This window comes from Geotrypetes seraphini, chromosome 7, assembly GCF_902459505.1.
Source record: "Geotrypetes seraphini chromosome 7, aGeoSer1.1, whole genome shotgun sequence".
Lineage (NCBI taxonomy): Eukaryota > Metazoa > Chordata > Amphibia > Gymnophiona > Dermophiidae > Geotrypetes > Geotrypetes seraphini.
Window position 1 is genome coordinate 2,050,164 of NC_047090.1, and position 19,162 is coordinate 2,069,325.

Genomic DNA, 19,162 nt, shown 5'->3' on the forward strand with positions numbered 1-19,162 from the left:
GGCTCGATGGCAGGAGGGAGTGGGCATCCCTCCTGCTGTTTTTTTTGATTGGGGGAGGAAAGGGGCACTTTTTTCATTTTTTTAAATTGGTCAGATATTTTGCATGTGTAATACACGCAAAATATCTGTGCCATTAAAAAAAATGCCCAGCAGAAGCCCTGACAGTAGTGACAGGAGGCTGCTTCTCTTGTCACTACTGTCAGGGCTCTGCCCCGACTCAATCGCTCACTGAGCGGTTGAGTCGAGGAGTTTGCATGCAAAAAAGATAGTGAATCAATTGCTGTTTCAAAATCAGCTAGAGAATTGGCCAACAGCAACTAAATCGTTATCTTTAGTGAATCTGGGCCATGGTCTTTGTTTACAGATGACAATCCCCACAAGACACACAAAGCAAATTAGAGATCTTCTATATGCCAGTGCACACTGTCATTAAATCATGAAATATGGCATTCCTGCTCATCTGGTGTGGATGAGCTACACAGAGAACATCCTATATCAAAACATATTGATTCATACTGGATCTTAAGATTTGTACAAAACTCTTGCTCGTCTTAGTTATGCTATTTAAAATTTCAATTAAAAATGTGAGGAATTTAATTTAACGATGATTAAATTATATAAGCAAGTTGCTGCAGAATTATGATATCTACCAGCTATTTGAAAAAGATAGGACAGGGCAAGCCCGAATTAGCTCGCTCCCTCCAAAAAAAGAGACTCACAAACTGTCCAAAATAACCTGAATTCCATTTTGACTTGAAACACTACAAACCACATTTCAAACTGCAGCAAAGTACATCAATTCATTTTTACTAAGCAATAAGAAAATAAACAAAACATTTAGTTTTGTCATATTTTATTGACTTAAGTAGCACTATACAAAGGCATCATCTCCAATGATAAAAGGAATCAAAGACACCAGAAACTGTTCTTCCTGTTCCGTCAGCTTGGAAAACCAATGCTGCAAGACAGATTACTGACATTCAATACATGAGAAACTCATTCTTACAAATAAATTCAAAGTCCAATTTAAATATCAAATTTTTCTTCACATATCGCATGACCATTTTCTTCGTAATCATCTCTGGTAACGACCATGTCTTCAAAATCATCATTTTCAGATACTAGCTTTCCACCTTCCCAGGAATAAATAATTGGGCTGAAAATAGTAAAAAGAATAAAAAGAAAGATCAAAACACTTGTGTTAGAACATACACAGACTCATATATATGATATATTTCATTCTTTCCTGTCTGTATTGTACTTTGGGATGAACAACAGAGGAATTTTAAGAATGTCTTAGGGCCTGTTTTACGAAGCCGCGGTAATGGTCCCGAAGCCCATAGAGATTTAAAGGGCTTCAGGGCCGTTGCTGTGCGGCTTCGTAAAACGGGGTTAATCTGCCATCACATATTATGTTATTATATCAGACTATTAAAAAAATTGGAAATTTGTATATCAGACACCCTTAAATCCAAATGCTCAATACTAGTGTCTGTTCAATAAAATGCCATATTTAAATCACAAAAATAAAAAGTATGACTTTTTATTGAACAGACACTAGTTTTGAGCATTATATAATCGGAACCATAGGAAAAACTTAAATGATAATCCAAAAGATCCTGCTCTGAAAAAAAATAAAAATAAAAAGCCAGCCCATTTTTTACATATCCATTCAGCAATGCCATCAAGCTTGGTTTAAACACTGGTTTGAAGAGACAACATATTTATCAACTGGAGCATTCTTTGCAATGGCATAGTCACAGGTTTGCTTGGGGCCCACCCAAAATTGTGGCACTTTTGCTATGGCTAATGGGAATCCTTAAGCCCCACCAGCTGAAAAGGTCCTCCTCTAGTGACAAGTACACTTCCCATGGACTGCCATCACATCAGCCCCCTTCCATACTTGAATTTCTCGCACATGTGCAAGGCTGGCACTGCCAACTTCTAAGCATATGAGGAGGGTTCTGGCCAGTGGACGAGGAGATCCATGCCAGATCCAAGTAAAGTATTTATAATTTAAGTTGGATGGAGGGGGGAGGGAGTAGGGCAAAGGGGGGGGGAAGTGTTGTGCTCATCCACTTTGGGCTCACGCCAACCCATACATAATAGCAAGTCTGACTGCATCACTGATCTCACATTCCCTTTGACTCTCTATTTGACCTGAAACTTCAAACTAGTATCTAATGAGTTCAAATTTCCAGACACACCAATTGTTAAAAGAAAAAAAAAACCCCAAACCTCAAACTTATTTCCATTTACTCCAAAACTAAATTTGAACTTTGTTTAAAAAATTGTCTTTGAGGAAATGTCATTCTCCGGAGACAAGCAGGGGATATGCAGTCACACTTGGTGAAGACTTCTGATTGAGCCTGTGTATCGATGCTCTCCCCTAGCTATGGTAAGCTTTGAGCTTACTGGGCATGTGTACGGGGACCCTACTCCTAGGGCCTCTCCCTTCACCCTGTCAGTTTTGTCTCTGATAATGAAGAGAGTATTGAGTTGAGGGGATGGTGAGTGGGCAAGTGTGGCTGCTTCTCCTGCTGATAAGTGCACCACTAAGACTGGCACAAGAAGTTTTTAAGAACTCTGCCTTCTGTCACTCACATTATGAGCTTAAGAATGTTACATCATATCATCCTCAAGACTACAGTATTAGCTACTGGAGAAGGGACCTTATAACCAAGTAACGTCTTGTACAGCAGGATTCAGCAACCTAAGCATGATGGATTGGCAGATTTGAAAGGGGAAAAAAAAACAACAACCCACCACCACACATGTAGTTCTCTGACTCTGCTGTTCAGAGTCAGACAGAACTGTCTTAAGGAAACAACCGTCTGAGCCTGGCCCTGCCCCGTCCTGCATCAACATATACTGCTCTCCAAAAGGCCATCTTCATTTCTAGCAAATAGAATACCATAGGCTGACTTTAGGGCCAGCCTAGATAAAACTTCTATAGCAATTCATCTTAGTGCCTCCTTAAAAAGATCATGAAGGCAGCAGAAAGACAGAAGGAAGTACAAATTGCAATGAGCCTGATTGCCTAGCCTGGGCCAATCAGGCCTTAGGATTAGTGGGGATGGGTGGACCTGCTATGCCTAAGGCCTGATTGGTCCAGGCTACTAGAGCCTGGCCCAATCAGGCCTTAGATTTAGCGGGGATGGGCCAGGAAGGGGCGGGCCCCTCTCATTTCCACGAAGTGGGCCTGTCGGCTGGACGGCAGCAAGACCCGTCCAGCCGACCAACATTTAAAGGTTAGTTGGGGGAGGGAGATTAGTTGGGGGGGGGGGTCGTCGGGCTTTCCGTCAGGAGGAGTTGGGCATCCTCCTGTCGGCGATTACGAGTTTGGGGGGGAGTGGGGGTTCGGGGGGGGACGCCGATTACAGAATCAGGGTTTAGTGTAGGACCGATTCTGTATAGGACACCTCTCCTGGGCGTCCTATACAGAATCAGGGTCTCTATGATTTAGATAACACATTTATTATCACCAAGCAGTGTGTTAGCCAGTCAAAGCTCTCACTTCAGCACAGAACACTCACTTTCCTGGTAATATAACAGCAACCTCATATTCTGTGGGAGTGAGACATCGAACATCAGCATAAACTCGATCTCTGAAGCCAGGAAAAAGGGAATTGCCCCCAGTCAGAACAATATTCTTGAGGAAATGAGGCTGCATTTCTTTAAAAAGAAGTAGAGTCATATTAATGCAAATTTTCATTTTTCTTTTCAATAGCAACTACATTTTGAAATATGCTGGCAATATAGCTTTTTTCTAGATCTTTTGAAATAGTTAATCTGAAATTTAAATAAAAACATTTTATATTTCACTTATGAATAAGATTTTAGGTGATTCTTTGTACATCACGGTCTGTACTTTGAGGACCAGATACCAATGAGAAGCTTAAAAATGTTTTTCCTTGAAGTTTTCCCCCCCACCACCACCAAATGTAAGCATGGCTTCCCTATAGGGTCTGACTGAAGTGTACCTGCAACCCCCCCTTGAAATTATCTGTGCCTTCACCATGGGTTTTTTTTGTTTTTTTTAATTCTTTATTCATTTTTAAGCTTTCATCAAGTGTACAAAATTCATATGAACAATATTAAATAAACCACTTGAACATCTTATCAGTATACTTAATAAACATAAAAGCAACCCTCCCCCCCCTCCCTCTAAGCCCATTATTAATTGTAAGATCATAAACCCTCCAATAGAAACCCTCCCCCCTCCCAACACTAAGTGGTATATAATTAATAGAAAAATGGCATTTAATCATTACAAAAAGATGTTAATGGCTCCCATATTTTTATAAAATTTTTATAATTTCCATTCTGTACCGCCAGTGATCTTTCCATTCTATATAGGTGACATAACGAATTCCACCAGAAATTAAAATTAAGTCTACTGTGGTCTTTCCAGTTATTAGTAATATGTTGGATGGCAACTCCTGTCATGATCAATAAAAGTTTATTGTTACACGATGATATCTGACTCTTTTTTCTCATAGACATTCCAAATATCACAGTATCATAAGATAACGCTACATGATTTTCCAATAAACAATTTATTTGATCCCAGTTTGAATTCCATGGGTTTTAACACAGGTTAGCAAGGCAGAAAGGGTTCCAGCAAGGGTGTTAAGTTGCACAGAAACCTTGACTACCATCACATTAAAATGAACATATATGCAGATGATTAACCATTCTGTAGCAATGCAAAGTTACTTTTGGCCAGCGGCTAACACAGGAAAATGTCTTCCAAATCCGGGAAGCAAATAAGGGTCAGTCGAGAGGAGTGTGTGGCAGCATCCACTCTCTTTTTCCAACCCAACCACCCTTCCGAGAATGATTTCTACAACAGTCCTCATCTAGTAGACACCAGGCCCTTCCGTATCCCCCCCCCTCCCGATATATAAAAAAATTTGACCTGGTAGTCTACTAGCCTTCACCTTTCCTTTAAATCCAAAAGATTCACCGAAGTCTAGTAGCACCTACCCCCTCCCGCCCAACCCAATTAACTTAAGGGGAGGTGGGGAACCTACCCCAGCCTCACCCCGTGTGAACCCTTGCCTAGGTTCCCCCTCAGACTCCATATCTTAAAATAAAGCATAATGCACATTTACGTCTGCGTCCAATGCACTCATCTTCAAAACAGCAGGACCCAGCCCCACATAGGTGAAGTCAATTTGCTCCTTATGGGAATTTTTCCATTTTGAAGATGAGGGCCCAGAGGCAGGAGTGAGTGGGAATGGCTCCTGCCTCAATTAAGGTACAGAGTATGGGGGGAGGGGCACCTAAGCAAAGAGTCATAAGACGAAGCTTCCAATATATTAGGGACTGGTTTTTTTGTCCAGTTGGGTTGAGGGTGGAGAAATGGGTGCCACTAGACAACAGGGATCTTTTTCAGGGAGAGAGGGATGCCTGATGCAAAATTTGTAGCATACTTGCTCACAGCTTCTTCTTCTTTTTTTTTTGTGGCCCCTCTATCAGTATCCCAAGTCAAATCACTTCTCAAACACCAACAGGAAAGATGACATTTAGAAATGAGCTGCAGATTATCATCAGAATTTTAACACAGCAGTAATCTGTACGCTCATTGCTTACAGCATGCCCATATTGGCCCCACAATTTGATTCTTCTAAGAGAGAATAAAATCATCCAAATTGTTTTAAAACTGAGCTGACAAAAGAAAAACATAGAAACATAGAGTATGACGGCAGAAAAGGGCCGACGGCCCAACAAGTCTGCCCACTCAAGAACCCTCCCTCCTCCCTCATTTAAGCATTCCTCTGGAGTGACCCCACATGTCTGTCCCATCGTCCTCTGAAGTCGAGCGTGGTTCTGGCCTCGACTACCTGATGTGGAAGACCATTCCATCGAAAGCATATACGTTCTGGCGTTCTAAACTATAATACACACATATACAGTAAAACCTTGGATTGCAAGTGTTTTGCAAGACAAGCAAAACATTTTATTAAATTTTAACTTAATATTCAAGCATGGTCTTGCAATACAAGTACATACAGTTTACACACATCACATCATCACAGCTGAGCCGATGGGAACGGGGACGACGGGGTCGGGCGGGGAAGCACCACGAAGGTAAGGGGCAGGGAGGGAGAAAGGGAGGAAAAGTGGAGTGGAGAGGAAAAGACGCTTAAGGGAAATGGGTAAAACTGAGGGGGGGAGAAGGACGCTGAAAGCACTGGGGAAGACAAAGGGGTGGAGAAGGATGCTGAAAGGACATGGGGTAGACAGAGGGGGGGGAAGACAGAGGGAGGAGAAGGATACTGAAAGCACATGGGAAAGACAGAGGGAGGAGAAGGACGCTGAAAGCACATGGGGAAGACAGAGGGAGGAGAAGGACGCCGACAGGACATGGGGAAGACAGAGGGAGGAGAAGGACGCCGACAGGACATGGGGAAGACAGAGGGAGGAGAAGGACGCTGACAGGACATGGGGAAGATGGGGGGAGAAGGACGCTGACAGGAAATGGGGAAGAGAGTGGGGAGAAGACGCTGAAGGGAAATGGGGAAGAGAGTGGGGAGAAGACGCTGAAGGGAAATGGGGAAGAGAGAGTGGGGAGAAGACGCTGAAGGGAAATGGGGAAGAGAGAGTGGGGAGAAGACGCTGAAGGGAAATGGGGAAGAGAGAGTGGGGAGAAGACGCTGAAGGGAAATGGGGAAGAGAGTGGGGAGAAGACGCTGAAGGGAAATGGGGAAGAGAGAGAGTGGGGAGAAGACGCTTAAGGGAAATGGGGAAGAGAGAGTGGGGAGAAGACGCTTAAGGGAAATGGGGAAGAGAGAGTGGGGAGAAGACGCTGAAGGGAAATGGGGAAGAGAGAGGGGAGAAGACACTGAAGGGAAATGGGGAAGAGAGAGTGGGGAGAAGACGCTGAAGGGAAATGGGAAAGAGAGAGTGGGGAGAAGACGCTGAAGGGAAATGGGGAAGAGAGTGGGGAGAAGACGCTGAAGGGAAATGGGGAAGAGAGTGGGGAGAAGACGCTGAAGGGAAATGGGGAAGAGAGAGTGGGGAGAAGACGCTTAAGGGAAATGGGGAAGAGAGAGTGGGGAGAAGACGCTTAAGGGAAATGGGGAAGAGAGAGTGGGGAGAAGACGCTAAAGGGAAATGGGGAAGAGAGAGGGGAGAAGACGCTGAAGGGAAATGGGGAAGAGAGAGTGGGGAGAAGACGCTGAAGGGAAATGGGAAAGAGAGAGTGGGGAGAAGACGCTGAAGGGAAATGGGGAAGAGAGAGTGGGGAGAAGACGCTTAAGGGAAATGGGGAAGAGAGAGGGGAGAAGACGTTGAAGGGAAATGGGGAAGAGAGAGTGGGGAGAAGACGCTGAAGGGAAATGGGGAAGAGAGAGTGGGGAGAAGATGCTTAAGGGAAATGGGGAAGAGAGAGTGGGGAGAAGACGCTTAAGGGAAATGGGGAAGAGAGAGTGAGGAGAAGACGCTGAAGGGAAATGGGGAAGAGAGAGTGGGGAGAAGACGCTGAAGGGAAATGGGGAAGAGAGTGGGGAGAAGACGCTGAAGGGAAATGGGGAAGAGAGAGTGGGGAGAAGACGCTGAAGGGAAATGGGGAAGAGAGAGTGGGGAGAAGACGCTGGCAGGGAAGAAAACAGAGATGCCAGACTATGGAGGGAGCGGAGGGAAGAAGATGGGTGGCAGACTAATTTGGAAGGGGGGAGAAAGGGAGAGGCACAGTAACAGAGCAAATGGAAGATGCAGAGAGAAGAGAGATAGTGGATGGAAGGAATTGAATGAGAACATGAGGAAAGCAGAAACCAGGCAACAAAGGTAGGAAAAAAATTCTAATTTTTTTTTTTTTTGTTTCAGGATAAAGTAGTATATTAGTTGTGTTGATAAAAATTTATAAACATTAGAGGCTCTGGTAGAAACCCGTTTACAAAGTATGTATTCTTCCCAATTAATATTTCCAAATTAATAGTCTCTTTGCTTATTTGTAAATGGGTTTCTACCAGAGCCTTTAATTCAGTAGCTTAATTAAATGAAATAAGTATTTCTGAAGTTTATAGGGACGGGCGGGGACGGAGGGGATTCCTCGCAGGGACGGGTGGGGACGAAGGGGATTTTTGCGAGGACTGGTGGGGATGAAGAGATTCCTCACGGGGACGAGTGGGGACGAAGGGGATTCTTGCGAGGACTGGTGGGGATGAAGGGATTCCTCACGGAGACGGGTGGGATTCCTCACGGGGACGGGTGGGACTTTGACGGGGATGGGTGGGATTTCTGTCCCCGCGCAACTCTCTATCTCATACACTGCAAGAGTGTAGTGACTGTTCTAAACAAAGTCTTGCAATATGAGTACATTCGGTATACACGCATCACATCATCACAACTGAGCCGACGATTCTTCTCTCTGATGCTGTGAGAGTGTAACGATTGTTCTAAATGAGCGAGGTCTTGTAATACAAGTACGCATAGTATTTTGTATTAAAGTTTTTGGGTTGTGGAATGAATTGTCTTTGAGTTTCCATTATTTCTTATGGGGAAATTCGCTTTGATATAAAAGTGTTCTTGGATTACAATCATGTTTTTGGAATGAATTATGCTCATAAACCAAGGTTTTACTTACTTTAAAGGAGGCTTAAACCACGCCTCCTAATTTCATCACATGTTCCTGCACAAGAAACACCTTTTCTACACTCACTAATTTTATATTTAGCAATTTTACATATGTAAATTGCTCCTAAGTCTTCTAAAAAAAAAATCACCTCCAAAATGCTACTGCAGCATATTTACATGTAGAGGGGCTACAGCTACTTTAAAACTGGAGCTGCTATACCTTCAGGCAAGTTCTGAATTGAATGCACAATGGCCTCCGGTATCCCCATTTCTTGAATGCCAATGTCTGAGGGATGAAAAAGGATTTCAGGAACAGCAAACCTTTCATTGGATAAGCGAAGAATTTGCTCTCCAGCCTTGTATTTTCCACTGTACACCATCTCCTCCCTGGGCTACTTGGAAAAACATAAGTTAAATTAAATCTAAACTCTTTATGGCGATACTTTTAATTTAAAGCAAAAGACCAATAAACTTATGGGTGTAAGTGTTTCTTTGGCATCAACACATGACTTTTCAATGGTTGCTAAATTACCTGGTCTTTGGGAACACAAAGATATATGATCAGCAGTTCACATCAAAATTAATAGCACTTTTCTAAATATCCGAAAATGTGCTAAAGTCATGTTTAAGGCCAATATCATTAATTTTCAACACCTCAGAGGTTTTAATAGTTGCTGAATAACAATTCTACATAACTTACCCTTGCACTTCTGCTGATTAACACCAATACTGTTATAGTTCTAAGATGTTTTAATTTCTATGAATGTATGTGTTACACATGCTTCCATACACATCTATAGAATTAGGTCCCTAGATTAGGCTTAGATAATAATACGATTCTACATCAATCTACCCTTCTGGTTGATACTTGACTTTGATCCTACCAATAATCTGGATAATTTTGGAGAGAAGGCCCAGATCAGATCACTCAAATCCAAGAAAACTAAGGTGAAGTAGTCTCTGTTAGCACTGAGATTTTTCATTGCATTTTATTACAAGTTATGGATGGAAGTCACTAGTTATGAAAAATGGAGTAAGATATTTCATTTATATACTATTCTAACAAGAGGAGGCAGAACAGATATCTATACACAGTTTGTAAAGCAGAAGTAAATGGTAAAGTGGAATGGGCTGGATGCACCACTATAGCCTGGGGTAAATTCATGCACCAGGGGATGTGAGATTTGGTGCATGAATCTCCATAGCCTAGGCAAAGAACATTAGCAGTCTCTATTTTAGGACTACCTATGTCACACATAAGGTCTGCTGTCCGAATCTGGACCGCCTCATCCTCTCATTTCACACCACTCCCTGCATCCACCACCAATGCCCAAGGCACGTCATGTGGTGCCGTACTTGCCTGGTGGGGCTTGTAGTTTCACAAGTTTTGTTTGTGTAGGAAGGACTGACTTTCTGGGCCTGTGGAGACTACACCTCCCACGATCCCTGGCGTGTTGTGGAGGGATCAAAGCGCAGATTGGGCATCAGTTGAGGGGGGCGGGCCCGAGGTACAGGCAGTAGCCAATGGAGAGGTGAAAAACAAACAGCGAAGGAGACTGCTGGTGTTCGATGTCCTTTATTGTATCTCACGACTCAACACAATCGTGTTTCGGCCCGAATGGGCCTGCCTCAGGAGTCTGAAGTTTGAAAATAGCTCCTGTGGTGGATATCTATCACAGGCTATTACGGCTAAGCTACTCTCAGAGCCTTTTTGTATGATTATTTTAAAGGGATTGCATACACAATCTATCTTTCAAACTTCAGACTCCTGAGACAGGCCCATTCGGGCCGAAACACGATCGCGTCGAGTTATGAGATACAATAAAGGACATAGAACACTAGCAGTCTCCTTCGCTGTTTGTTTTTCACTTTCCATTCTTTGGGAAGTAGACATCTGCTGTTTTCTTGTGGCCAATGGAGAGGTGCCATAAATGTGTCCCATTTTGAAAGGCTCCGGTGCGTGTGTTCAAGAGCGCAGGTTTCACGCGGAAAGCAGCAGCCTCTCAGCGTCATTTTTCCAATTCGGGCCCGGCACTCGAAGCTGAAAGCCCTTTAACTGCAGATGTAAAAGATCTTCTGCTTTTTAATGATTAAAGGATTGTGGGAGAAGGGGGTGGGAATCATTTTCTTTCTTTTTTATTCATTTTTCATATAACAAGTGTATCATAAAAATTCATACAATTGCATTAAGTATACACTTGATATTTCCATAACTTACTGTAAATACAACATATCATTATATAGTCCTTACTATAATTTTAGACATCATATAATATTTAATAATTATATCAACTATTATTCAATTATAATCCCTTTCCCTCCCCTTATTTTGATAGTTGCATACAATATATCAAATATTTTCTTTCTTAAGAATTCTATAGAAATTCTTTTAGCTACCCAAACTGTGGGTCAGGATCCCATATGGGTTTTCAAAACTGCCTGAGGGAGTCTCCATAGCTGCATTATTCTGCACCTAGGGTGTGGAATGGTTGCATAGATTGAAGCAGTGTCCTAAGACAGTTTGGATAAATGCCTGGGGTCTCTGTGCTTACACGGGACATCTCATGTTCAAGGGCCTGACCATGTAGCCCCGTCTTTTGCTTACAGTTTATTTTGTGCTTGTTGTTATTTTCAGAACATGATTAATGCACGAGGATGGCATGTGATACGGTGTCTAAGGGTGAGGAAGGATCTATACTTCCACTAAGACTAAGGGCTCCTTTTATAAAGGAGCGCTAGTGGTCTTAGCGCGCACTAGCCGCTACCGCCTCCTTTTAAGCAGGCGGTCATTTTTTGGCTAGCGCGTGCTAATCTTGTGCGTGCGTTAAAACCGCTAGCACACCTTTGTAAAAGGAGCCCTAAGTATCTTAACAGAAAATCCGTCCCACCACTTAGCCTGTGTTTTAGATTTCGGTCCCTTTGACACCCCTGGCCTTTGTGTTACAGGTGGTTAGATCAATGTGAATTGGTCTGGTTCTCTAATTTCTGCTATCCATCCTTGAACTATTTAGGTAAAGGCAGAATAGAAAAAAAAAAATTAAAATAAGAGTTCAATTTTGTAATCTTCTTGAACAACTTTAACAGTCTTTGCTTAGCTAAGCCCAGCCAACCAAAAGGCTGACAGCTTGTCCCCTATCTGGGGGAGGGTTTGGCCCCTGTTCTGGCATCGCTATGCTTTCTTGAAGGATGGGGAGGGACGAGAGCCAGAGGCCTGCTGTCTCCTGCCTCCGCTGAACCTCTGTTGTAACTCCTGAAAGGACCTCTGCATCGCTTGGTCTACCACATAAGGATGGAATTGGGGTCTGCTATCTGGCAAGGACTAAGGGTGACAGTAACTCTGGCCATCAGGTCATCCAAACTCTTACAAAACAGCACCTGCCCTTGAAAGGGAAGCCTACTCAGAGTGGCTTTAGAGGCTAAATCTCCTGCCCACTGTCTAATCCACTGCATCTGCCGGGCAGAAATAGCATAGGCTGACACCTTGCTCGTAACTCTGATGATATCATACAGAGCATCTGTTATATAAAATTCACCCCACATAAGAGTGGTCCCATGACCAGCTTTGTGATGTCCAGATGTGTGGGAAAGAATGCGGTAAATAACTGAGCCGCTCATAATCGAGCACTGCAATGAGGGGGCTGGAAGAACTTCCAGCTTCAGTTTTCATAGTGAGGTAGAAATAATGCTCAAGAATGCTAAGGCTTTAAACAGCCGGCACACTCTGGGGTCTTCCCCCTGGTGCAGGGCCACTACCACTTCTTGACCACCATGCTCATGCAGAGAACCAGACTCTGCCAGAGAAACTGCATCCTGGGACAAAAGTGGCATGGCATCAGACTTTCCATCTTTCCAGTCTATGTCAGACTGAACCTCCTGGTACAGCTTTCTGTCTTGTCACCTGGTCAGGGCACATGCTGAGGGGAGACGTCATCAAAATGGCTGCCGTGAGTTCCCGTTGTAGTCTCGAGACTACAATGGGAACTCACGGCAGCCATTTTGATGATGGCTTTGCACGGGGTGGAGCATAGGAAGATCACTCCTGCTCCATGTCAACGCTAGACCACCAGGTAAGGTCGGGGACGCAGGAGGGACAGAGATGGCCCAAAAAATTATTTGCGATTTTTCCCTGTTCGCGGGCCGGCTCTGCACCTAACCCCCGCAAATACGGAGGGAGAAGTGCATGCTGGTAGAGAAATCATTAAATACTTTTGTTAAAAATTCTAGACAAGCAAAATGGAGAAAACCAATTACCTTACAAAAGCCTTTCTTAATAGTACTGAAGTCTGGTAAAACATAGTCTATCATAGCTGTATTGTCTTCTCCCTTCAACCTAGGAAGAAAAATACAGATTTCCAACATTAAAAGTCCAAGATTATACTATCTAATATAATAAAACCCTAAGCGCGTATGCGCACTCTTACCTGCGTGTTCCGTGAGCTGTAGGGCCCCGCTGTCATGAGTGCGCATGCACGCTTCTACTCCCTCCCTCCCTCCCTGTAAGTTCACCGCCAGTAGATTTGACGGTCGTCTCACGATGGGAGGGTCAGTGGGGTCGGCTGCACAGCGGTGATAGTGGCGAGGGGTTGGGGGGAGAGGGTTCTACTGCACAGGGGGATGGCTGGCAGACAGGTTGGCTTCGGAGGGTGCAGGAGGGAGAAAGTATGGAAGGAAGTGAGGGGGAGCAGGGAAGAGGTGCTGCTGGACCGGGGGAGCAGGGAAGAGGGACCGGAGAGCAGGGAAGAGGTGCTGCTGGCAGGGGGGGGGAGAGAGAGTTCTACTGCACAGGGGGATGGCAGGCAGGCAGGCAAGCTGGCTTCGGAGGGTGGGGGGTGGGACAAAGTCTGGAAGGCAGTGAAGGAGAGCAGGGAAGAGGTGCTGCTGGAACAGGGGAGCAGGGAAGAGGTGCTGCTGGACCGGGGGAGCAAGGAAGAGAGACAGGGGAGCAGGGAAGAGGTGCTCCTGGACAGGGGGAGCAGGGAAGAGGGGCAGGGGGAGTACGGAAGAGGTGCTGCTGGACAGGGAAGAGGGACTGCTGCACAGAGAAGTGGGTTGGGGGAGGGAAATGCTGCTGCTGCACAGGAAAATGGAGGGGGGGTTTGCTTCTGCTGCTACTGCACAGGGAAGTGGAATGGGGAGGGAAATGCTGCTGGTGAGAAAAGGGGGATGGGGGGGGTAAAAATGGGTTTGGAGCTGGAGCTGGGGCTGAAAATAGGGGACATGTGAGGGAAGGAGGCTTTACTAGCACCCGTCAATATAACGGGCTTAAACACTAGTTACTACATATTTCTATAGTGCTATATTCACAGGGAATGAGTTTTAGGACTAGTCACAAACTCCCACATACTTGGCAATCTCCATGTCCTTGTAGAAATCTTGGGATACATAACATACATCTTCTTTCACTTGGTTAATTACATGCGTTTCATCCATGACATGAAGCTGCCTGTAGGAAAATTAAAAACATTTTAAGAAGCATTTGAAGTTGAATATATTGAGCATTGCAGATTTTACTGTTTCACTCTAATTTCAATAAAGCTGGCAGATTATGGCCAAACAGTCCTCCTCTAAGCGTGTACAGTGCCAAACATATTAAGGGCCAGGAAAGCAAAGTCTGTCAAGCCCTTTGTCTTCCATAATCTTGAAACAGCATTAGCTTTATTTTCAACAATTTCATTTCCTGTAGCCTGTGTAGGGAAAGAAAACTTCTAAAGAAAATACCTTACAAGCTAAGATTTGTATAATTGGCAGCTTGGAACTTCATCCAGTTCTTAAAATGTTGCATTTATACAACCCCTTTCTTCAGCATTGCTCGTATGTGCCTTGTTTCTTCTTTTACCCCTTAAACTCCATCTATATCTGGTATTTATATTGCACAACATACCACCACCACACATGAACTTATACAAGCCTATGTTAAACACAGCAAAAGAAGAGCACCCAAAATGTAGCCCAGTGGTCAGAGCAGTATGCTGAGAACAGGAGATTCAAATCCCACTACTGCTCCTTGTGATCTGGGGCAAGTCACTTAACCCTCTGCCTCAGGTACAACTAAAACTGTAACTCGGCTTGAACTACTACTGAGAAAGGCATAAGCTAAATTACATCTCCAGGACCCCACACCCAGACCTTCGCATATGCCAAAAGCCTTCCATCTATCCTCAGGGGAAAGGCTTTATTGTGCTTACTTGGAGGTTAAAGCAGGATGAGAAAGCACAGTTACTTACTGTAACAGTTGTTATCCAGGGACAGCAGGCAGATATTCTCAACAGTGGGTGACGTCACTAACGGAGCCCCGCAGCGGACAGCCTCGAAAGCAGACTTGCTTGAAGATCTTTGAAAGAGCTTCCGAGCGTTGCACTGCGCATGCGCAAGTGCCTTCCCGCCCAAGTTAGGGTGCGCGTCTCCTGTGAGGAACTCAGTTCAGAAACCAAGCTAAGAAGCCAACCAGGGGAGGAGGGTGGGTTGTGAGAATATCTGCCTGCTGTCCCTGGATAACAACTGTTACGGTAAGTAACTGTGCTTTATCCCAGGACAAGAAGGCAGCATATTCTCAACAGTGGGTGACCTCCAAGCTAAGCATAATGGGATGAAGGGAGAGTTGGCAAGTTAAGAAAAGAGATGTTGCAAAACAGATTGGCCAAAATGGCCATCCCTTCTGGAGAAAGTATCCAGACAGTAATGAGATGTGAAAGTATGAACCGAGGACCAAGTGACAGCCTTGCAGATTTCCTCAATAGGAGTTGATCTGAGGAAAGCTACAGATGCCGCCATTGCTCAAACTCTGTGGCCCATGACTTGACCCTGCAGAGGGAGACCAGCCTGAGCATAGCAGAAAGAGATGCAAGCAGCCATCCAGTTGAAAATGGTTTGCTTCGAGACAGGATGCCCCAAATTATTTGGATCGAAGGAGATGAAAAGTTGAGGGGCTGTTCTGTGAGGTTGAGTGCTTTAGAAGTAGAAAGCCAAGGCAAGCTTGCAGTCCAAAGTATGGAGAGCTACTTCTCCAGGATGAGAATGAGGCTTTGGAAAAAATACTGGCAGAACAATAACTTGATTGATGTGAAATTCTGACACAATTTTAGGCAAGAATTTGGGATGAGTACTGAGTACCACTTTGTCATGGTGGAAAACTGTGAAAGGTGAATCCGCAACCAAAGCAACTCACTGACTCTTCGAGCAGACGTGAGGGCTATCAGGAAAACTACTTTCCAAGAAAGGTATTTGAGTTAAGCCTTATCAATTGGTTCAAATGGAGGCTTCATCAATTGAGCCAGGACAACACTGAGATCCCAGACCATTGGAGGTGGTTTGAGCGGTAGATGAAGATTAAAAAGTCCTTTCATAAAGCGGGAAACCACAGGGTGTGCAGACAGAGGTTTCCCATCAAGAGGCTGATGAATAGCAGCAATCGCACTAAGATGGACTCGGATAGATGTAGACTGGAGTCCAGACTGTGATAAGTGAAGTAAATAATCCAAAACAGCAGCCAAGGAGGTAGACATTGGCTCCATATAGTGAGTGAAACACCAAGCAGAAAATCTAGTACATTTCTGGCCGTAACACTGCCTAGTGGACGGCTTTCTGGAAGCTACCAAAATATCCTGGACAGACTGAGAGAACTGTAAAGAGTCCGTCAGGTTGAAAGGTACCAAGCTGTTAAGTGTAGAGACTGCAGGTTGGGATGCAGAGAGGGAAAAACTGGGAGAAGCAGAGGCTCCCTGGTGCTGAGTTGAAGTAGAAGGGAGTACCACGGTTGTCTGGGCCACTGAGGAGCTCTCAGAATTATGGTGGCATGCTCTGTCTTGAGTTTGACAAGAGTCTTGAGAATCAGAGGGAATGGAGGGAAGGCATAGAGAAACTGACCCGTCCAATCCAGAAGGAAAGCATCTGCCTTGAGACGCTGGGGAGAGTATATTCGGGAGCAGAATTGAGGGAGCTTGTTGTTGAGGGGAGAGGCAAAGAGGTCTATTTGAGGAGCCCCCCAACGAGCAAACACCTGACGTAGAGGCGAGGAATTGAGTGTCCATTTGTGTTGTTGCAGAAGACAACTCAATTTGTCCACCAGACAGTTGTGCTGACCTTGAATATATGCTGCTCTGAGAAAGATGTTCTGATGAATTGCCTAATTCCAGAGCTTGAGTAGAGAATGATACGGTGACAAAATTCATCACCGTTCCCGTCCCCGCGGATAACCGTGGGAAATAATCCCATGTCATTTTCTAGTGTCTATTTCAACCTCAGTCCTTCTACACCAGCATTCTTCAGCAAAGCTTGCAGGTCAGTGGTTGTGCCCAATTATACTCTGATTCTTCCCTCTCTCCTTAAAGAATGACATGAAGATAGTTTCCCGCGGGGACAGGAACGGTGATGAATTTTGTCACCGTGTCATTCTCTACTTCAGAGCTTCTTGACAAAGGGAGTGAGATCCCGTCCCTCCATGTTTATTGACATAGTATATGGCGACTTGGTTGTCCGTCCGTCCGGACAAGGACTACGTTGTCGTGAAGAAGGTGTTGAAAAGCTTTGAAAGCACTGAAAATCGCTCTGAGCTCCAACAGATTGATGTGACAAAGATGGTCGGCAGGAGTCCAATGACCTTGAGTACGGAGTCCGTCGAGATGAGCTCTCCATGCATAGGTTGACGAGTCTGTTGTGAGAACTTTCTGATGAGGGAGATTGTGGAACAGTAAACCTCTGGAAAGATTGGAAGAGAGCATCCACCAGTGGAGAGACTGCTTCAACGAAGGAGTTACTGTAATTTGTTGAGAAAGCGGGTCGGTAGCTTGTTGCCACTGAGATGCCAGGGTCCACTGAGGTATGCGAAGGTGAAGCCTGGCAAAAGGAGTCACGTGAACTGTAGAAGCCATGTGACCGAGCAGAACCATCATGTGTCTCGCTGAAATTGATGTGAGATGATACACTTGATGGCAAAGGCGAATGAGGGGTATCCCGACGTGGTGGAGGTAAAAACCCTCTGAGCTAGACAGTGTCTAGAGTGGCCCCAATGAATTGGAGAGACTGAGATGGGGTCAGCTGGGATTTTGGAAAGCTGACTTCGAATCCCAGACTTTGGAGGAACATAATAGTCTGTTGGATCGCTGCAATAACCCCTTGTTGAGAGGGGGCCTTGATAAGCCAGTCGTCCAGGTATGGAAAAACTTGAAGACCCTGGGCACGGAGGGCTGAAGTTACCACCACCAGACATTTCGTGAAGACTCTGGGGGATGAGGCGAGTCTGAAAGGAAGAACTCTGTATTGTAGATGAAGATTCCCCACCCTGAATCAAAGATATTTGCGAGATGCTGGATGAATCGGGATATGAGTGTAAGCCTCTTTGAGATCCAGAGAGCATAGCCAGTCTCCCTGATCCGTCAGGGAATATAATGTTGGTAAAGATAGCATCCGAAACTTCTCTTTGACTAGAAATTTGTTGAGGGCTCTGAGGTCCAGAATGGGTCGCAAATCCCCCGTCTTCTTTGGAACTAGAAAATAATGGGAATAAAAACCCATATCCCATTGGTTTAGAGGGACCTCCTCGACAGCTCGAAGGCGAAGAAGAGCTTGAGCTTCCTGAAGAAGGGGAAGTTGCGACGAATTGGAAGGACACTCTCTTTGAGGGCAATCTGGAGGCACCTAAAGAAAGTGAAATGAGTATCCCTCTCGAAGAATGGTGAGAACCCAGAGATCTGAGGTGATCATCTCCCACTGGTTATAAAAATGGTGAAGACGACCTCCTATGGGCAGAAGAGAATTTTGATGCAGGGAGGTTGGCATGCTCAGACTGGGAACGTCAAAAAGACTGAGCTGGTTTAGTCGCAGTAGGAGTCTGAGCCTTCTGCTGACGTTGTTGTTGTGGAGGCCTGGAGAAAGCTGGTGTTGTTTTTTGGGGATAACGACATAGTGGTTGCTTATATGGCCGAGCAGGAGGAGTCTTAGGCTTTGGCCGAATCAGGGAAGCAAAAGAGCGCTCATGTTCAGAGAGGCGCTTTGTAGCAGCCTCAATAGAATCATCAAAGAGTTCATTCCCCTGGCAAGGTAAGTTGGTTAGATGGTCCTGCAGATTGGGATCCATATCAACAATGCGGAGCCAGGCTAGACGGCGCATGGCTACAGCAAAGGCAGAGACTCTAGAAGAAAGCTCAAAGGCATCGTATTTGGCTTGCAGCATGAAGAGTCGAAGTTGAGACAGAGTTCTGATGATCTGTTTAAATTCAGGAAGACTCTGCTCTTCAAGAGCCGGGTATAACTTAGGCATCAATTTGAGGAAATAGTTGAAATAAGCAGTAAAAGTGTAGTTGTAACTGAGAATTCTGTTAGCCATCATGGAATTCTGATATAACCTGCGGCCAAATTTGTCCATGGTACGGCCCTCCCTGCCTGGAGGAACCGCAGCGTAGAGCTTAGATGGATGAGCTTTCTTTAGAGAAGATTCCACAACCAAGGACTGGTGGGATAATTGAGATTTCTCAAAGCCCTTGCAAGGTACTGTGCGATACCTGGATTCCAGCTTGGATGGAATGGCTGTAATGGAATAAGGAGTTTCCATATTCCTGAAGAAAGTTTGCTTCAATACTGGAGA

The 19,162-nt window shown here is 44.8% G+C and overlaps 1 protein-coding gene across 4 annotated transcripts in view; it reads right to left on the reverse strand.

The window, feature by feature from the left end:
- Nucleotides 1-737: 737 nt before the first annotated feature.
- The window catches only part of ACTR6 (actin related protein 6), a 52,566-nt gene continuing 34,141 nt past the window's right edge, over nucleotides 738-19,162 (reverse strand). For all 4 annotated transcript variants that reach the window (XM_033952652.1, XM_033952650.1, XM_033952651.1 and 1 more), the window contains 5 exons: nucleotides 13,928-14,026; nucleotides 12,835-12,913; nucleotides 8,804-8,975; nucleotides 3,537-3,675; nucleotides 738-1,156 (listed from right to left, as the gene is read on the reverse strand). In XM_033952652.1, the coding sequence (XP_033808543.1) occupies nucleotides 1,027-1,156; nucleotides 3,537-3,675; nucleotides 8,804-8,975; nucleotides 12,835-12,913; nucleotides 13,928-14,026 (619 nt within the window). In that variant the 3' untranslated portion in view covers nucleotides 738-1,026. The remainder of the gene's footprint in view (nucleotides 1,157-3,536; nucleotides 3,676-8,803; nucleotides 8,976-12,834; nucleotides 12,914-13,927; nucleotides 14,027-19,162) is intronic.